General features: G+C 39.7%; 2 protein-coding genes across 3 annotated transcripts in view; one reads left to right on the top strand and one right to left on the bottom strand.

Annotated features, from left to right (window-relative positions):
- The window catches only part of nrn1a (neuritin 1a), a 69,418-nt gene that overhangs the window by 35,921 nt on the left and 12,179 nt on the right, over window positions 1-21,318 (top strand). For both annotated transcript variants that reach the window (XM_061965016.2, XM_061965015.2), the window contains exons 8-10: window positions 11,974-12,120; window positions 15,475-15,520; window positions 18,364-18,538. In XM_061965016.2, coding sequence (XP_061821000.1) covers window positions 12,092-12,120; window positions 15,475-15,520; window positions 18,364-18,538 — 250 coding nt within the window. In that variant the 5' untranslated portion in view covers window positions 11,974-12,091. The remainder of the gene's footprint in view (window positions 1-11,973; window positions 12,121-15,474; window positions 15,521-18,363; window positions 18,539-21,318) is intronic.
- Window positions 3,980-8,106, bottom strand: LOC133609203 (coagulation factor XIII A chain-like). The gene is made up of 18 exons (XM_061964713.1): window positions 8,091-8,106; window positions 7,870-7,929; window positions 7,680-7,797; window positions 7,442-7,618; window positions 7,122-7,370; window positions 6,909-7,027; window positions 6,728-6,835; window positions 6,455-6,629; window positions 6,236-6,374; window positions 6,022-6,125; window positions 5,875-5,963; window positions 5,643-5,796; window positions 5,459-5,565; window positions 5,211-5,376; window positions 4,984-5,138; window positions 4,726-4,862; window positions 4,554-4,659; window positions 3,980-4,450 (listed from the first exon to the last, which is right to left on the bottom strand). Exons 2-18 carry the CDS (start codon window positions 7,903-7,905, stop codon window positions 4,382-4,384), a joined length of 2,208 nt encoding a protein of 735 aa, XP_061820697.1. The 5' UTR covers window positions 7,906-7,929; window positions 8,091-8,106; the 3' UTR covers window positions 3,980-4,381.

Raw genomic sequence — 21,318 nt, 5'->3', positions numbered from 1 at the left:
ATTGCTAATGCTAAGGAGCTCTCTGAACGGTCAAAGCCGTTAGTTGATGACCTGTGACCCCCTACTCCCAAGCCACTTTTTTTTTTTTCATTGTGCAATCTTAACAACGATAAAGTGATGCACGGAAGTTTCTGGAAGCACCAGGATGGCGAGCAAGAAGTTGTGTCTCCTGCACAAGAAAGCGTGATGTTATTTATTGGACAGTCACCATGGAGCTGTTGCCATCAGCAACAATAGGGTGGATTCATCCATTCAGCACAGGACGAGGAGGAGGAGGAGGAGGCATTCGTAAAGTTGCGCGGAGGAGGCGACAACGTGAGCGGGATGTTTCCCAACATGCCGTTGCTGTTGCTCAGCCTCCATTGGAGCGCCGTGGGTCACATGACAGCGACACCTGTCGGCAGGATAACAAGAAAAAAACCAACAGCACGGATTGTTGACCTCTTCCTCTGTGTAGAGCGGGAAGATGCGGCTCAGACATGTGCAGAGGGGGGGGGGGGAGGGCGTGAAAAACCGGTTTCCAATAGTGACGGATGATTTGTAGGTAACAGTTGTTTGCCTGACAGCCAGCGCCATGCTCGTCACGCTGTCTTTTGCTTTCCTTAAAGGAACAGTACGTCACAGCATCACTTTGACCTGTGGACCCACCTCTGACCACAAATGCGTCCACATGTTTACGACCTCTCTGCCAAAATGTCCTCCTGACTCCACTCAAGCCACTAGAGGGCGCCAATCACCGCAGGGCAACTTTTTTTTTTTGGACTCACCTTTTGTTTAACCTGTGCGTGCCACATGCAGTGACAAGTTTAGCCACTGGAGGGTGCTTCTCATCAGTTTGAAAATTTTTTTTTTGCAAGAGCACAAGTCACCACACGTGTGCGTGTCACACTGGTTGCTGTGCTTTCTGGACGGACCAGTTTTGTGATGCTGATACATTTGATACCGTTGCCTCGGTAACGGCTTGCCTGCCTGCCCCGAGGGTCTGGGGCATGCAACAAAAAAAAAAAGGTTTGTTTGCATGTTTAAAAAAAGTTGCCATCATACTTGCCAACTCTCCCGAATTTTCCGGGAGACTCCCGAAATTCAGCGGCTCTCCCGAAAACCTCCCGGGACAAATATTTTCCCGAAAATCTCCCGATTTTCAGCCAGAGCTGGAGGCCACGCCCCCTCCAGCTCCATGCGGACCTGAGTAATGACAGACTTTTTTTTTATGACGGGAGGACAACAGGGTGACAAGAACTAAATCATCCAGACTAGAGATAAATTGTATTATGTTTATCTTACCTAAAAATAAATATATTTATTAATTAAAAAAAAAAAAACTAAATACATTTTTACTATATTTTGCTAAAAACATCAAAATTAATTGTATTTTTATTTGTATTTTTTCTGACTCCTTATTACATCCAGCCATAGAATTATACATTAAAATAAACATATTGGAAAAAATACATTTTAAATGATCATAATAATTCATTTAAAATGACCATATTTAATTATTAAAATAATTGCTTGTTTATCAACAACTTTAGCATTTTATTCATTACATTTTGAAGCTCTCAGAAGCCAAGTTATGTTATATCCCTAAAGATTTATTTATGCAAGTTTGAAGTATCAATTATCTAAACACAGTTTTGTTTGCATATTTTCAGGATATATATATATATATATATATATATATATATATATATATATATATATATATATATATACAGGTAAAAGCCAGTAAATTAGAATATTTTGAAAAACTTGATTTATTTCAGTAATTGCATTCAAAAGGTGTAACTTGTACATTATATTTATTCATTGCACACAGACTGATGCATTCAAATGTTTATTTCATTTAATTTTGATGATTTGAAGTGGCAACAAATGAAAATCCAAAATTCCATGTGTCACAAAATTAGAATATTACTTAAGGCTAATACAAAAAAGGGATTTTTAGAAATGTTGGCCAACTGAAAAGTATGAAAATGAAAAATATGAGCATGTACAATACTCAATACTTGGTTGGAGCTCCTTTTGCCTCAATTACTGCGTTAATGCGGCGTGGCATGGAGTCGATTAGTTTCTGGCACTGCTCAGGTGTTATGAGAGCCCAGGTTGCTCTGATAGTGGCCTTCAACTCTTCTGCGTTTTTGGGTCTGACATTCTGCATCTTCCTTTTCACAATACCCCACAGATTTTCTATGGGGCTAAGGTCAGGGGAGTTGGCGGGCCAATTTAGAACAGAAATACCATGGTCCGTAAACCAGGCACGGGTAGATTTTGCGCTGTGTGCAGGCGCCAAGTCCTGTTGGAACTTGAAATCTCCATCTCCATAGAGCAGGTCAGCAGCAGGAAGCATGAAGTGCTCTAAAACTTGCTGGTAGACGGCTGCGTTGACCCTGGATCTCAGGAAACAGAGTGGACCGACACCAGCAGATGACATGGCACTCCAAACCATCACTGATGGTGGAAACTTTACACTAGACTTCAGGCAACGTGGATCCTGTGCCTCTCCTGTCTTCCTCCAGACTCTGGGACCTCGATTTCCAAAGGAAATGCAAAATTTGCATGGTTGGGTGATGGTTTGGGGTGCCATGTCATCTGCTGGTGTCGGTCCACTCTGTTTCCTGAGATCCAGGGTCAACGCAGCCGTCTACCAGCAAGTTTTAGAGCACTTCATGCTTCCTGCTGCTGACCTGCTCTATGGAGATGGAGATTTCAAGTTCCAACAGGACTTGGCGCCTGCACACAGCGCAAAATCTACCCGTGCCTGGTTTACGGACCATGGTATTTCTGTTCTAAATTGGCCCGCCAACTCCCCTGACCTTAGCCCCATAGAAAATCTGTGGGGTATTGTGAAAAGGAAGATGCAGAATGCCAGACCCAAAAACGCAGAAGAGTTGAAGGCCACTATCAGAGCAACCTGGGCTCTCATAACACCTGAGCAGTGCCAGAAACTCATCGACTCCATGCCACGCCGCATTAACGCAGTAATTGAGGCAAAAGGAGCTCCAACCAAGTATTGAGTATTGTACATGCTCATATTTTTCATTTTCATACTTTTCAGTTGGCCAACATTTCTAAAAATCCCTTTTTTGTATTAGCCTTAAGTAATATTCTAATTTTGTGACACGGAATTTTGGATTTTCATTTGTTGTCACTTCAAATCATCAAAATTAAATGAAATAAACATTTGAATGCATCAGTCTGTGTGCAATGAATAAATATAATGTACAAGTTACATCTTTTGAATGCAATTACTGAAATAAATCAAGTTTTTCAAATTATTCTAATTTACTGGCTTTTACCTGTATATGACTGGACACAAGGGGGTTGCAGCACCCTCTAGTGGTGGAGAGAACTAGAGCTGGGGTCCTTTACCTTTTTAACCTCAGGGCCAAACCTTTCCACCGCAGAGGGTCCGGTACCCATTCAAATATTAACAATTAATTAGTAATCTTCATTTTGATTACATTCGATAATTATATTTAACTTACTTCCTGTTCAACTGGCTGATTACAAAATGAATACTTATTGAAATACTGCAAAAGAAGGGAATCATTAAAACTGAAAAATAAATGTAACTAACTATGCAGTGCTAAAATAAATAATCTCTAACTAAATGCATGATTAATAATATATGTTTCCTAAATAAAATGTCACTAAAATTAACGTCCAAATGAAAATACAACTTGACCACTTTAGTCATAATTTCTGTGCTTATAAAACTTCTCTGACCTTCGCTCCAGACTTTGATATTGTCATTACTGCTACAAGTGGTGGAAAAGTGTATTACAACTAAGTTCCGCTGCGGCCCATACGCACCACGGCTGGAAAAAATATATATTTTCGGTGGCCCCTCTAGGGGGCGCTTGCAGCCCATCAATGGGCCTATGGTTAAGAAACACTGAACAAGAGCATCATGTCGACAGCAAAAGGTGACTACAATGTTGTTATTAACACTCACCCAGTGGTTTTCACTTTGCTTTATTGTTAGTAGTTGATTATTGCATTAGAACAACAATTGAATGATTCAAGAAAGAATATTGGAATACATTTGTCACATTCTTTCTATGCATCAAATGTTAATGTTTTATGAACTTCTTTGGTTCTAGAAAAATCTAAATGTAACTTGTCATTATTTAATATAAAATATTACTGCTGTGTCCTAAAAAAGTCTAAATGTAACTTATTTCCTTGTCATTATTCATTTAATGTTGACATTTTCTCAGGTTTCTACTACTATGGCATGCCTTTTGACCACTGAGTCTCAGCGCTTTAACAGCAAGATGCATAATTTGTAGAATCATAAAAAAAAAATCATCAGAAGCACTGATTGGTGTGAGAAGAATCATAAAATCATCAGTTTGTGGCGCATGGTAGCTCCGCCTTTTCACAGGCCAGCTTCATCGATTGTAGGAGGCTCTTTGTCGCCAACTTGGAAGTCAGTAGAGCCCCAAATCTGCATGGAGACAAGAAAACATGGTCAGTTTTCCCAAAATACCGCCAGTGGTGTGTGTTGGGTTGACATATGCTCCGTTGCGTTACTGAAGTGCTCCAATTACCTCGCACAGGTTGCTGCAGTACATCACAGCCACCAGGATGCGCTTTCCTGTCATCTGCGGGGTGAAGGAGACCTGCCAGGAGATGGACGATTGTGGCTCAAGGACCCTAAAAGACAAATACATCATCAACAAACGCACATTAGCGCAGTAGCGTGTTAGCATATGTGCCTACTTGTAGAAGCGTGTCCTGTACGGCAGCGCTCGAGGGCCCTCCAAGGCCACATAGATGTCAAGCAGAGGAAATTGAAAGGGGTTGGTGAAGCTGACTTTGGCATACATTTCCTCTCCAATCACAAGAGGCCCGCTCACCTGGGGCACAAAGACACAATTTATAAAGAAGTCCACTCTAAAATGGCTCACTAGACTTAACAGGACTTCTGGGAGGCAACAAGGAACGTTCTGAAGTGATGTCTCGAAATCTCAACAGTACCTCGAGGTCCAGGTCCGGTGCGTTCAGGTAGATCACCTTGAGGGCACTAAGGCTACCGCTGTTCATGTGGCCATTCAGCATGAAGCTGAGGAAGCGTTGAAAGCCCAAATGTTCCATATAATCCTGAGCTGTGATCGTCACAACATGACGCGTTGCTGCAACACAAACGCGGTTAGCTCTGGACTACGACCCTTCTCTCGTTAGGACGCTACCAAGGACAGACTTACTCTGATGCGGCTCCGCGACTATGTTGAACTCCTCATTTTTGTAGCGTTTGGCCTGGACTCCGGTGTAAAAGACAACCGCGCATGACAGGTTCGCCTTGATCGTTTCGGAAACGACTCCGTGATTCTTGAACTCCACCACCACTTTCACATCATCTCCCAGCGTAGTCTGTGGAGGCAGGTAAAATCTAAGGTTAAAACACTGCCAGATACTTGACAGGGCGCACACTGGTGTGAAGACATGAAGACACCTGTTCAATAACGAGGGATACAGAAATCTTGGGTTTAGCAGTGGGCTGGTCTCTCTCTAAGCCGTGGCTCTCTGCCTTCGCGAGGGACACGGTGTCATTATGACTTCCTGCACACACACATTATCTTTGATTACTTTTTTGAGATGAGCAAGTATTTGGTGGCACTATGGGGGCTTCTTGTCACCTTCCTGGTACTTGTACTCGTAAGTAATGTCTTTTGCAGTGTCACTGAGGATGTGCTTGGTAAAGAGGCCTTGTCCAACCAGGGTGGTGTCCACACCGATTTGGTTCATGTTCCCATAACGATCCCGCTCCAGGAATATTACGTCACTGTTCACCTGCAGGGGGCACAGACAGACTTAAGTACGAGCTTGTGGAAAGAGTGCAAACTAGCACGGTGAGACTTTGCTGCTGACCTCAGCGTAAATGAAGGGGCCGTCAAACGGGAATCCCACCAGACCGTCCTTGATGGCAATGACGGAGGCTGGCCCGCAGCGGTAGTATCCTGCAAAAATACACCTGCATCATGATCACTCCTCTGTGCACATATGCATGTGTCCTACCATCACTGGTCTCTTGTGGTGTTGAGTCTACCACCTGCCAGCCCCCCAGGCCTGGGCCCAGGTCAGGGCGTTTCATGTAAACCTCGTTCCAGCAATGGTAGTTCCTGCACAGGACACTTAGACTTAGACTTAGACTTCCTTTTTATTGTCATTCAAATTTGAACTTTACACAGGCAACGCCAAATTTTAGCATGTTTTTTAATTAAAAACCAACCAGATGGAGTCATCTGTGTTGCGTTCGTCGGGCGAGCCGTCCGGCTTGAAGACGAGTTCGATCTTAAGGTTGCCCGTATTGTCGTGAGCCGAGCTGAAGTTGGTGATGACTCTGGCCGGGATGCCGAGCGTGCGCAGGACTTGGAGCAAAACAATAATGGCATTGTTCCGTCACAACACAGCCTTGTTATTACCATTAAAAAATAGCATGAAGTCTTACAGGTGTTGAAGACTCCTGCATACACCCAGCACTGAGCGTAGCTCACCGACACGCCTGTGTTGGCGTACTGCAGCAGGATCTTCACGCTACCTGTCCACAGCGTGGGCGCAGTGCCTCCTGAAAAGTTGTCGCTCCAGTTGCCCACAAGCACGCCATCGTCATCTTGGGAGTTTACCTATAAAAGTCAGAATCCAAAAATGAGCAGAGGCCCATGGCCCATAGGTCAAAACTAGGCACCATTGTTACAGAGTGGGTCAAGTAGATAATGCTCACCACAGCAGAGCCCTTCCGGACCAGTTTGATGGCGTCCCCACGGTTGGTGATGGGCATGCGACACGCATCCAGGAGATAGATACAAGCGTCCAAGATGCCGCGGTCAAACTGCAGGGAAACAGGAAGAACACACAATGTTAGCCTGTAGCATGACACCTGTGTAGACACAATGTGCACACACCTGTCCATAGATCCATTTGCGAGCAATCATACTGTCCTTGGAACCTTGGTAGATGATGCCATATTCGTTCAGCACATACTCTTGCCTTCCGTCTTCATCAGGGTAATACACAGCATCATCTGTGGACAGAAGTGTTTTTTGCCCAGGTCAAATCAAAGCAAACAGTCCAAACACACGGTCACCAGAGGGCAGCAGCATCATCAAAACTCTTACCCTTACACCAGGCGTTGAAAAGCACATAAAAGTCAGTGTCAATGTCCCTCTTGCTGCGCTCCATGCCACGTTTCGTCACTATTCTGGCATACATGCGGTACCTCCCCACAATGGCATTTGGAGCCGTGATGATTCCAAACAGGACAGATGTACCATTATTCTCCACTATATGACCCGGCCAGCGACCCTGCCTGCGGGAGTTAAACCTCACCACCACCTGGGTGCCCTTAATGGGTGAGGGGTGGGAACCTGGCCAGAGAGGAAATGAGAGGACGGTGGACAAAAAAATCAGTCACTACAAAAAATAACCTCAGACGTACCAATCAGAAACTCCAGCATGAATCTGTCTCTGTCAGTCAAAGGTCGGTTAAAAGTGACACGGATGAAAAACTCCTCTCCCCGACGGATCACCAGGTTCTTGATGTCGTAGAACTGGGTGCGGTGCAGTGGCTTGTTCTTTTGCTTGCACATGTCAATTTCCACCACAGACAGTGGTTCTGGAGAGAAACACCACAGTTGGTCACACGTAACACTTCAAAACTTCACTGGGGAGCTTACCGCCCTGGGATCCAGAAAACCGCGGTCCCGGCACCGCGTCATCATGGAGGTCGTAGAACTCAAAGGGCTCAAATTCGGGGAACTCTTCCTCGACAAGCATCAGGTTGGTGGTTGGGGGCTGAAAGGTGGGGAAAACACCAATAAATGTTGAGACACACTTTCATCAAAGTAATGTTTGGAGTTGCCTTACCTTTGAGGGGTAGCGGCCCAAGTGGTTGTTAGCCATTATGCTCAAAAGTCAAAAAACAATCTGTAGCAAGCAAGAATATCTGGATTAATTACAAATACAATGATCTCATAGTTGACTAATATACAATCTAAAACAACATATCAAATATTGTATTAATCTTGGAACTAAAATTCAGTTTAAATTTGGTCGGGTAATAATAAAAAAATGAAATTGGTGCTTACCGCTCAGATGAAGAAGCGTTTGTGTGATGATCATATCTGCCTTCAGCACGCTTTAAGTACACAAATCCCTTCCCCTTTTTTTGGGTAGCACGCTGAGGCTTGCGTCACGTCACAGAGCGGCTTGCCCCGTCCAGTGTCAGCAAGCCCTAAGCATCTATACTTCCTTTCAGCATTAGAGTCCATCAGTACATTGTATGAACATATGGAATACACTTGTGTTGCAAAAAGAAGAAATGGGAAAGAGACGAAAAAAATGGAGAGGCAATTTATTGCAAACACCAATTGGGCTGTTCATCGGCTGATAAAAAGTTTAAGACCACAGCCATCAAAAGCCAAAAACGTCACAAAAATTTGGATTCAGGGATTTTTTTTAGTTTTGGTTCTAAAATTTTGATCAACTGATATTAATTAGTTCAAAGGTTATTTGCAATAAATTGCTTATTTTAATTTTTTTAATTTTCTTCTTTTTGTTGATGTCAATGCACATATTTGCATCACAAGGTTTGTTGTTTTGGTTTTGTGAAATGCTGACTTCCTCTGACCATTACACCCATATTGAGGTCACCTTGACACGCCTGCTGCTAAAGGGGTCAACTTCCTGTTTTCCATCTCAAACAAAGGTCACCATAAATCTAATTGGATCGTCAGCTCATTCTGGCGATGCGGCTATTTTCCTGCTTCCCATAATTTTTTTTTTTACCATCTATTTTTTTTTAGTATTTATTTCAGACATGTTCAAAAAAAAAAAATAAGAAAAAGAACAAAACGACAACAGAGTAATGAAAATAAAATCATAACAACATAGAGATGTGTTTCGAACATGTTTACATCACAAATTCTAACTGAAAAGGAGTAGGAAAAAACAAGAGCTTATTTATTCCTACCCGTTTTCTGTTTAAATATAATTTGTAACACAATTGTTCACTTCCCTTTTCACTCCCAACAATAAATGAATGAATAAATACATCTTAATACAGTTCACATGAATAGATAGTTAAATTACTGTATGGTTCACATAATATGTGATAGATTGTGTCATCAATAAGGTTCAAGATTTTTCCATCAGTATTCCTCTTCCTTGTACTTTGTGAACACTTTGGGGTTGAACAGTTTCTTAAAGTGGATCATATTAGTAGTACATTTTTTGATTTTTTTTTTTTTTGCTTAATCCATTCCATAATTTCACATACTGATATTAAGTGTTGTACGTGCACACAAATGTTAATTTAAATTGTTCCCTAAGGTGATATTTCTCCTCTTGTTGAGAAGAATTGTTGTACACTCTTGGGAGGCAGGTTATAGTTTGCTTTGTTCATAATTTTAGCTGTTAACAAATGCACCAAATCTTTGAATTTCAATATTTTTGATTCAGTATTAATGGGTCAACATTATGTATTGTTCTAACTCATCTATTTTGTAACACGTTAGTCAATGAAGTGTACTTTTGTTGGTATTTCTCCATATTTCTTTACAATAACTCAGATATGGTAACACTAACGAGCAGTAGAGAATATTAAGTCAGTTTTTGTTCTGGAACATACTGAGCTTTGTTCATTATTGAAATATGTCTTGCCACCTTATGTTGAATATTTTTACATGTGATTTATAGATATTTTATCACGAATTACTACACCTAGAAATGTGATTTATTTTACGTTTTCAAAGTCTACTCCCGTCTATTTTTGTGTTTGACTTTCTCTTCTGCTGTTATTGAATATAATTATTTTAGTTTTACTGAGGTTTACGGACAGTTTATTTTTGTCAGACCATTTATTTAATTTATTAATTTCTTCCGTTATTTGTATTTTCTTCTGTGTATTTTCTCCTGAAGAAAATGCAGCTTTATCGTCTGCAAATAGTAAAAACTTTACAAATAAAGTTTAGATAAATTGAAAACATTTGGCCCCAGTATTGATCCTTGGGGTACACCGCAAGATATAGAGAGTTGCAGGCTTATACTGTATATGCCCAGCTTCATGTATTGCTTCCTGTGTGTTAAGTAGCTTTCTTACCTAGTTCAAAACCAACCTTCTGATGCCATACCGTTCAAATTTGTTAATTAAGATGTTTCGCTTCAAATGCTTTAGTTAGATCCATAAGAACTGCAGCTGCACACTGTTTGCTTTAGTAATCTCTTCCATTATTTCGATTAATGCCATCGATGTTGAAATTGGTAGTATTGGGGCTGTAACGACAGTGCAACACAATTTCCCAAAATATTAATGCTAAACATGGCTTATTTACTGCAATTAATTGTCCATTAGTATCCACTGCTCTAAATAAACATGTAACAATAAGCTATTGTAGTGCTACATGTATGCAGAGCAATTGGCACATTCAATCACAAGGTCAGTGTGGGTTTTAAAAAAAAGTATAGTCCTTTATTATTCCCACTTGGGTTAAATTCACATGCTAGCGCAGAAAAAACGTTTGACTGCCAGCTGAGCAGCAAATAAATGGTTGGCATGCTGGCAAAGTCTCGGTATACAGGTGACGATTCACCTGTCAAATTCAATCAAACTTAATTTATATGGCCATTAATTAGGAGTGCCTAAAAGGGCTTCACAAACTCACGACATCCCCTGATCCAAACCCACCCACCTTCAAGAAAAAACTCTAAAAACCCCAGATTGGGTATAGGAAGAAACTTTGGGAAGGGGTCGCAGATGTAGGGACTCCCCTTCCAGGGTGACAGGCTGCAATGGATGTCAGGTGGATACAGTTATTGATGTGTTACATTAGTTAGATAAAGTGGGAGTCAATCTTTATTGGGAATTCAACAGACAGTCATGGGGGGACTCAGAGTCTATCTTTTTCCAGCCTCATCCAATCGGCTACGCAGAGATGTTTATAGCTGTGCAAGGAAGAGTAGTCCATCTCGGGTCTCAATTCAGGGCAGCTAGCACTTCCTCCAGACTGGTACCTTTACAGAAATTAATCAACTGGACTAACTAAAGGCTAGAGTCTATGGATGAGCTTTAAGGCGGGACTTGAATGCTTCTACTCAGGTAGCATGTCTGACTCTTGCTTGTCAGGCATTCTAGAGTACTGGAGCTGGAGTGGAAAACGATCTAGAGCCTGAAGACTTTTTTTGGACTCTAGGGGTCACTCAAAGGCTGGAGGTTTTTTTTCAGAATGTAGATTTCGGGACAGAACAGAGGGTACAATACAATCAGCAAGACAATATGGCGCTAGGCTGTTTAGTATTTTGTACATACTGTGAGAAAAAACGTTGTTTTTTTATTTAACCTTTATTTAACTAGGGAAAAATCAATGGAGATTAAAAACCTCTTTTTCAAGGGAGTCCTGGCAAAGAGGCAGCAAATTTACACATAAAATTACATTCCCATGACACATTAAAATGACAGGATGGACATCAATTAAAACAGTTACAGACAACTGAGGCTGCTTCAAATTATCAGTTTAGATTTAAAAGCATTTAAGGAAAACAATCCAGTCAGCTTCTTGTCTCTTTGTAACATGTTCCAAGCACAAAGAGCTGCATAGACAAAAGTTTTTTTCCCCAGTTCAGTGCGAGCAAAAGGAACAGAGTGCAACAGGTGATCGATCGTTGGATCTTAGAGAATAAGAGTCTGTACTTCTCTGTGTAATCAATGTACAAATGTAATCCAGCAAGAGTCCCAGAAGAGCCTTGTAAATAAAAGTATACAAATGACACTGTTTCCTAGTGGACAGAGAAGGTCATCCCACCCGAGAGTACAAGTCACAGTGGTGTGTCACGGCTCTGCAGTTTGTGATGAACCTCAAAGAAGCATGGTAAACAGAGTTGCAATCTGAACACAGTCGCATCTTAAGTGTACTGGTCAAAAATTTAGCAACCACATTTTGTACCAACTGCAATCTTTTAATGCTTGATTCTTAGGTGTGTCCAGGCAGGGGAGGAACATTTGATGGAAGCTGTTCATTTGGAAGCGTATCGAATGAACAAGGCTCAGACTGTGACAGTGGTGGTCCATTGAGTGCTGGGACAAAGCGGACATATGGAAACCAGTTACTTGCAGGAAAATAGGTAATTGTTTCAGGAAGGTACTTTACCATTGCTGATGAATGAAGCTTATTTCATTAATGAGTGACTGTGTTTTGGTCAAAATAACTTTGTACAAGTTTTTCAGAATATATCCAAATGTCAATGACACACAAACAAAGCAATCAAGTGTTTGGCAGTGAGCACAACCTGAAAATAACAGAACAATGCATTTTATTTACATCTGCGTTTAAGCACGTTTGTGACATGCATTGTGTGAGAACATCGGTCCTTTGATCATTTTTAAAGCATACCTTTTAGTGAAGGTGGGCAGATCGATAGTAATATTAACACCAACGATACATTGTTAGAATCAGATCGATACTACTTGCATGATGAAATTATCAGTTTGTGTTTATTTACAGAAATACTTGTATTTTCTGTTATGTTCATATCCCATCATTACATTACATTGCTGATACTTATACCTGTGGTTCTATACTGTGTTGTTTACAAACTCAGGGAATAAACTAAGGAGGGCTTTGGGGGTGAAAACCCATATGATTTAAAAATGTGTTTAAAATTTGTTAATTCCTTTTTCAATATATAAACGAAACCAAAAAAATAACTTGTTTTCAGACCCAAAATGGACATATAACGATTTTGTGCACAATTGGAAAATTGACAAAACAGATTACGGGCATTTGAAAAATTGTTTGCAAATCCATTTGAGACACCAAATTTATCAGAAGTGGTTTAATCTGGATTTGGGTTTGCAGATTAACGACATTTAGATGAAGACAGGAGGACCGACATGGTCTTAATCAAGTTGAAATTAATGGATGTCTTTGTTTTAACCTAAACAAACATTGAAGACGTAGTAGAGACACAAAACTGGATGATAACGTTTCTATTCTAGTCATAATGAGCATGTTCACAAAAGCGGCGGGCTGAGTAGAAAATGGCCAATGACAAACATGGATTTACTGTTCAAGGGTTACGTCATGCCTTATAGGGTGCAGGTAAATAATCTCCCACTAGGTGGCAGCAGGTAGCATAGGACGTGTTAGTCACACCATATGAGTTGATTTAGAATCACTGAGGTGTAGCAAATGTGGATGAATACCTGAAAAGGGAAACAAGACAACTCTTAAATGAGCCATCAAAAATTTTATTAGCATCTCTTTATAAAGAAATGGCAGCACAACATAAAGTCTTGTTTCATAAGAAGTTTCTCCGGATATAACGGGTGTATGGATATTTTGAAAAATGCACATGCTTCTATTTTTTGCACAGCTTATACTACATATTCAAAGACAGTATTTAGACCCCCTCACTCCTTCTGTTTTATTCTACGTTTGTTTACCTGCAGAAAGTCAAGATAAAACGACTTCCGGACAAACTTGGTGTCTCAAATGGGTTCTTAAAAAATGAGTAAAAATGTTTGTCATTCTTTTTTTTTTTGTCCATTTTCCAATTGGAAAATTGGAAAAACGATTCGTTATCCGTTTTTTCGTCTTGGCTTACAAACCGATATCGAAAAAACACCTTTTTTTTTGTTTTGTTTTTTTATATTGAAAAACAAATATAAAACAGGGATTTTCATATAGTATTTTTTCATTTTGTTTGGTGATCAGTCCCTGTGGTATTTTACAGGCTTTTTTACGATTGCTGCGGACTAAAACGGCTGAATTTACAAGAGCTTTTTTAGAAAGTTGCGACAAAACTTGCAATGTTTTGTGGCTTATTTTAGTCCGATAACATTGAATCGACTTGCGATGATATGAATTTTCTATCAATGTTCCATGTAACCTTTACCTTTTTAAAATCACAAGGTTTCAACACAAATACTGTATTGATGTTTTACTCGATTTACACTACCCAGGCTGATCAGAAGACACTAAAACAGAGACATATTTGACAGGGGAAAATGACACTAATTGGCCTAAATGTGCGGAGATGTTGGAGACGTTGGACAATATGCAAGGATTAGTTGAATTTGCGTGACTTGTCATGATTGCGAAATTCCATAATAAAATGGAATATGAAAATAAAGTTTTTGTTTTATATTGTTGAATTGTTCACCAATATGTGTTTATAAATGCATACATTTTCTGTTGGTGAAAGGTATGAGTATCGACAGTACTAGGCCAGCAGTACTTGATATCGGAGCAATAGCAAAGGTGCGCAGTAGGCTGATAACGCACCCAAGATATCTGCTGATGTGTAAATGAGGATGGGTCAACACCTTTTGGCAGGGGTGTCCTATAAGTGCGGCTCATAGGTCATTGTTGACACAATTGTCCTTCTGTGTGATTGAATGATAAAATAATAATAATTCAAGGACCTGCAGTACTTGATATTGGATCAATACCAAAAGTGCGCAGTAGGCTGATAACGCATCCAAGATATCTGCTGATGTGTATTGAGGATGGGTCAACACCTTTTGGCATGGGGTGTCCAAAAAGTGCGGCTCGTGGGTCATTGTCAACATAATTGTCCTTCTGCGTGATTGTATGATAAAATGTATAATTACATTTTTCGGTATGCGAACTTCACTGGAAAACATATGAAGGTGTGCATAATTATCCGGCAACTTGTTTTCCACAGTCAACTCGACAAAAACAGTTGACAGTTGTTTTGTATGAGGTTGTGTATTAATTGCTCACACTCCTAAAAAAAAAAAAAAAGAAGCCAGAAATTGAGTTTATTAAGTATTCAGCTTTGATGAACATTTTGTACTGCAGAGCATGTGCAATTGTCCAATATTATTTCTCGGCAGTAGAACAAATATGAAAGTAGACCACATGCAGGACAAGTCTTGTAAACTTACACCTTTGGCGAGCATGCAGTCATCTTGACTTAAGAAGAGGAAGTGTTCACCGCAAGCAAAACCAGAACTTTTTGGACGTTTTTGCTGAGTATGCAGAAGAGGATCCAACTTGTGGCCTTGCGCCACGACAAAGCTGATGGCGGTGGCGAGCACAGCGGCCATGTTATCCTATAAATGTCACAAAACATGCATTGAGCTGAAAAAGATGGCCGATCCACCTAGAGAGTTTGTGAAAAGACGAGATATTATTGACATTTCATAGATGTGAAGTCAATTATATTTATATAGCGCTTTTCTCTAGAGACTCAAAGCCCTTTGCATTATCAAAAACTGTATCTGCAATCTTTAAGTTACATTTAAACCAGTATGGGTGGCACTGGGAGCTGGTGGGCAAAGTGTCTTGCCCAAGGACACCACGGCAGTGACTAGGATGGCGGAAGCGGGGATCGAACCTGGATCCCTCAAGTTGCTGGCACAGCCGCTCTACCAACCGAGCCACGCCGCCCCTTTAAACTATTTTTTCACCATGCAAAGCAAAGTTAACATAATTTTTCTCCCTTTTCCAGATGCTCTTTCCTAATTCTACCACCAGAGGGCAGCAGAGACTGGCAGGTAAAAACAAACGCAGCCTCCTCCATTGAAGGATTCGCGCAGTACGTCATCGTTTTTTTTTTTACTCCTCCCAAATGCTGCAAGGTCGTTGGTGTTAGGCCTGCGGATGACCTTTAACCTTGAATTAGCGCAATAGTCTTTTTTTAAGCATCATTTGTCATAAAGAGTTGTTTCTAATTTCTTCTGTTAATTGATTATTTTTTAAACATAACTTATTCATTATCTGGGGATAAGTTGATTGGCAACACTAAATTGGCCCTAGTGTGTGAATGTTGTCTGTCTATCTGTGTTGGCCCTGCGATGAGGTGGCGACTTGTCCAGGGTGTACCCCGCCTTCCGCCCGAATGCAGCTGAGATAGGCTCCAGCGACCCCCCGCGACCCCAAAAGGGACAAGCGGTAGAAAATGGATGGATGGAACTTATTCAATACATTATTCGTCTATATTTATATTCATACACAATATATACATATTGTCCCATAGCTTACCTGAGGAAAATACACTTTCTTCTGCTGTATTCCAACTAATTCACATTTAATTTAGAAAAGTATGCTTGTTCACAAGTTTTGGTCATCTAAAGTTGTGTCCTAAGTGCAATTTTGCTTGTTTTTTTTTGCAAGGGCGAAGTATCAAGGAAAATTGTAGCTTTAGGCTCTGAAGCTCAGTTGTCAAACTCAAGGCCTGGGGGCCACGTCTGGACTGTCACATCATTTACACGCGTCCTGCGAAAGCCTGGTCTTTTTTTACTAATAGTATTCAACTTTTTATTTTGACTGAAAATATACATGTACTGCAAGAAATGACATTGATTTTAAACTCGATCTAATATTACATTCCAAACATTTTTGTTGTTAAAGTCAGAATAGGTACTTAAATATCGTGTTGACTCATGATTTTAAAGTAAATTATCCTTTAAATTGTGCTCTGTAAAAGTGATTTTTATGGTAAAAATTAAAAAAAGGTTGCTCAATTGCCAAAATTTTACCATAAATAAAAGCAAAACGGTGGTATCGTTTTTTCATTTACAGTAATAAAACGTAAAATCGACAACCTTAGATTTTACAGTAAAAACTTTGATAGGGTTTTTCCATTTATGTCTTGTAAAAAAAAATGTTTTTATGGTAACATTTTGCCAACATTTTACAGTTTTTTACTGTAAAATATACAGATTTTGTTTATAGGAAGTAAACATATTAATATCCATCCATCCATCCATTTTCTACCGCTTATTCCCTTTGGGGTTGCGGGGGCCTATCTCAGCTACAATCGGGCGGAAGGCGATGTACACCCTGGACAAGTCGCCACCTCATCGCAGACATATTAATAAATAACTGTTTAATAATATATTGCGGCAATTCATAGCAGCCCTCTGATGAGGGCGCCACCTGGTGGACAACACACAGCAGAAGGACGGACTTAACCAAAGTCCAACATGTCATTAAACATTGTTATTAAAATCCATAGGTCTTATTGACTTGAAATTTCTCGCACAGTTCAGTGCACCCTATAAAACAACCCATACTGTAACTTTAACCTCCAGGAAGTTTGGCACGCACATTGTATGAGACATGCGTGTTAAATTTGAGCAGGATTATTTGCAAAACAGCACCAGGACACCCTCACAAATTGTCCTTAAGTATGTCTAATAAGCATGGGCGCCGCTAGGGATTTTGGGCCCCATGAAAATAATCTTTACAGGGCCCCCAACACAGTGTCATTATTTTTTTCTGTATTATAATTTCATCATCATTAGGGGCCTCTCTGGGCCCCCCTCCATCATGGGCCCCTAGAATCCGTCTCCTTTACCCCCCCTTTTCGGCGCCCCTGCTAATAAGTATAAGACTTAGAGAATATCTGTATACCACACCTTAAAAAAAAAAATCACTCTAAATTCACAGCAAATGACTTGCTAATAATTGCATTAATTTCACAGGAACATTTACAGTAATTTACACTGATTTTACGGTTAATTACAACAAATGCTAACTGACGTAACTGCGATTAAATAACATTGCCGTGATATACACAAATAACATCTTTTTTAAAGTCATAAAGTAACAGTACATTTTTGATTACTGTATTTAACTGTATAAAAAACAATGCTGTTTAAGGATGTGAAATCCTGGTAAAAAATGATTTTTTTTTTTACAGTGTAGCCAAAGCATTTCGACCACAATCCATAGGGGGCGCCAATAATGTCATTCATATTTGTGTTCATGTAAACTCTACAGGGGGCGTGGCTTAGTCGTATAGTCTCCACCCACTCAGATTGATTCATGACAATATTGATATTTTTGTCTCTTCTTTTTTTTTTGCTAAACATCGTTTGCATTATTATTATACTTTAAAAAAAATTTTTTTTATCAAAGGTGCCCATACAATAAAATAAATAAATGTGATATTTTGTTCCTTAATTAAATGCTAAAATCAATACAATGCAAACATGCTTAATTTGTGTAAAGGGGAAAAACAGCCCTTATAAATGATTTTTGTTTAGAATTATATTTATTGTTTTTTAATATGACGTGGGCTAATAAAAAGCTGGCTGTGGACAAAACATATTAAATTAACAGTGCATTTGTCTTCAATGACGCCCATAATTGTAATATATACTGATGATTCTATTTTTTAAAAATTACATCATTATTTCGAGAATTAATATATGTAATAATAATAAAGGTGGTTTAAAAAGACTAAATGAGCCAAAGTTGAATGAAGGAAGCAGGAATCACTCCGCTCAGATAAAGAGGAGGAGGAGGAAGAGCAGCAGCAGGAGGAGGAAGAGGAGGAGTCTCTTTCTTTCTCCTTCTCTCTCTCTTTCTTTTCCCGCCATGCTCAGAGCAGGTACCGGCGGTGGCGGAGGCGCGCGCTCCTGGATGTACTCACCTACTCGCGTGTCTTTGCGTGGAATGCACGCGCGCCCCCTCTGCGGCTGCGGCTGCTGCTGCTCGACTGCTGCTGCGTGACTCCATGAGGATGGGAGGAGGAAGCCTCGTCCTGGTGCTGGCGCTTCACTTTGGTGAGTGCAAAATACACTTTTATAATTACTATTAATATTACTATATCATTAATTCCACATTTTTTTAATTTTTTTTGTCACATTGGAGGCAAAAAAACAAAAAAAAAGCCTCTGATTTGGTTTCTCACTGAAAAAAAAAAATAGATTAATTTGTTGGAGAAATTGTATTTCGTTTCCTTTTCAATGCACATGAGCTTGCGTGCATGTGCGTGCGTGCGTGCGCGCGTGTGTGTGTGTGCCAATAAGGGGGATCCCCCCACCATCTTCCTCCTTTCGTTTGTGCCAAAGTGACATTTTGCGTGTGTGTGTGCGCGCGCGCGTGACACCAAGGCCGCATAATAATATTTAATAATACCGCAAACAATAATTCACTTTTATTCTCAAGAAAAAACACGCACAGATGAGTAAAAAAAAAAAAAAAAAATGCATGTGAAAAAAGATGATGTCATTTGCAGCCGTGCACGAGTTCTCCCCCTCTCTCACGCACTGTACAAAAATAGATGCAAGTGTGAAGCGTGCGCGCGCGTGCCCGTGCACGACTACGTCTAATTTACGTGCAAGATAATAGTCGTCTTGTTGATTGTTATCATTTTAAAGGTCCTGCGTGCGCGTGCACGGCCGTGCACGTGTATAAATAAATACAATGATGTTTTTTTGTCCATTTTTTTGTCCATTTTTTTCCGCGCTCTTTGCAATTTGTGGTCTTTTTTGGATAAACACGGCGCTCTTTTGCACGTTAAGAGGAATTAAAAATATTAAGATGTTTATTGTGTTTTTGTTTCGTCGTTTCGTTTAAAACAAAGGGAATATTTTTTTTAAATTATTGATCAGTTTAAAATGAATGTGGACGTTTTTATTTGTGGTGTGTGTGTGTGTGTGTGTGTGTGTGTGTGTGTGTGTGTGTGTGTGTGTGTGTGTGTGTGTGTGTGTGTCTGTGTGTGTGTGTGTGTGTGTTAGTGGGTGTGTCGCACGCTCACACGCTGCTTCTGCACTGCAGGAAAAGTGTGCGTGTACACGTGCGTGTGTGCGTGCTGGAGGGACGTGTGAAAGACAAAACTGATCTATTTTTAATAAATAAACAACAGCAAAGAAATATGCCGGGGCATTAAATCGATGATAATAAAAATAATAATAATGATGATGATAACCACAGAACGGAATTAAAATCTTTAGCATATTCAAAAACGAACGAAAGTGTTATGTTGAATAAAAAATATAAAACGTGACAATAAAATGACCACTGGTGTAAAATAAAACAATACTATTTTTTTATTCATTCACGGGGGGAAAAAATGGACAAAAATGTGCTGGACATGAAAAGTATAATTTATGTGTGTGATAAATTATGTATCAGGTGGTGAGTTACAAAAAAAAAAAAAAAAGCGTGTGTGTGTAAGAGGGGCGTGCGTGAGTGTACGTCCGTGTGCGTGTACACTTTCATACACTGCACCTTGACTTGCACATGACGTCATTCATTCATTTTTTTACATAACACCGTTGAAGTCAAAAACGCTCACAGCAAAAAAAAAAATCGTTAAAAAAAAGAAAAAGAAAAAGTGTGACATAAATAAATCAATCGTGAAATGTGTTTAATTGTGCACTCATTTTCACGTTGTAGAATAAATTTTTTTTTTTCCATATTTTATGTCATAATGTAAAAATACATTACAACAAATAATGTTTAATTTGACTGAACATTCGATTCCCTGTTTTATTGTCATGAAAACACATGTTGCATTATTGTCTTTGGTCATGCGAAATTAAAATGTCAACAAAAAGACTATAATGATTACACGCAGCAAGATGGCGATGGCCTCATGCCATGATATTCATATAATATTCATCACGTGACGCATGCTATTGGCGTATGTGCAAATGCATTAAATGTCTTTGATTAATTGGGGTAAAAAAAAAGTCAACCTACAGCGCCCCTGCTGGGGGCAGCTATAGTGCACTTCATTTTGTCTATTTAAAAAAATAATTATGCTCATACCTTATTTAAATCTTCCACTTTTATTCCCCACCGTATCATAAAAATAGACATAAATCACACATTAAACACACATTTATGTTCTTTTCTTTTAAGGCCGTCTGGTGAGAGTATGTGTCTATTAAACTCCACATCTTTAAGATATAAATTGTTTATAAATTTATTTTACGTTGAAAACGCACTTTAACGTTGGCGAATGTGCTCCTTCCAGCGCATTAAAAATGGACAGGAGTGAGAGGCCCATCACAGATTGTACAAACTGGAGCTTGGGCGCCATCAAAGATTGTGCACACAGGAAGAACACTCACTCGCACATTTTTCTAGCTTTTATCTTTCATGTTAAAGACGTTACTATAATCAAGGCTGTAGTCGCTGCTGCAAAAATGACGAGACGATCATTGGAAGCAGGACTGTGTGGATTTAATAATGATTTGGAGTGCATGAGGAAGTAGCTGAAAAGAGTCAAACATTTTACAGCGCATGCAGAGCTACACAAAGATACAACTTTTTTTTAAACAGGATGTTGCCTACAGCCACAGCTGTCAATGCCAGTGTACACTAGAGGGGTGTCAATCTTTGGGCACCAAACGTTTCAATCCGTTTCCGATTTCTGGGGTTCCGAAACGACTTTTGATTTGACACGATTCTTGATTCATAACCAATTTGATTGGAAATGTATTATATCATTTAATAATTCATGATACTTTTCCAAAACAGATTACAGGTTAGAATTTTTTTTTTTTTTTGCTGCATGGAGATGGACTAAAAACGTTTTAAAGTTGATGGAAAA

This window comes from Nerophis lumbriciformis, linkage group LG07 (assembly GCF_033978685.3).
Source record: "Nerophis lumbriciformis linkage group LG07, RoL_Nlum_v2.1, whole genome shotgun sequence".
NCBI classification, from domain to species: Eukaryota; Metazoa; Chordata; class Actinopteri; order Syngnathiformes; family Syngnathidae; genus Nerophis; species Nerophis lumbriciformis.
The sequence above is the reverse complement of the archived record's forward strand: the minus strand, read 5'-3'. Positions and strand labels throughout refer to the sequence as shown.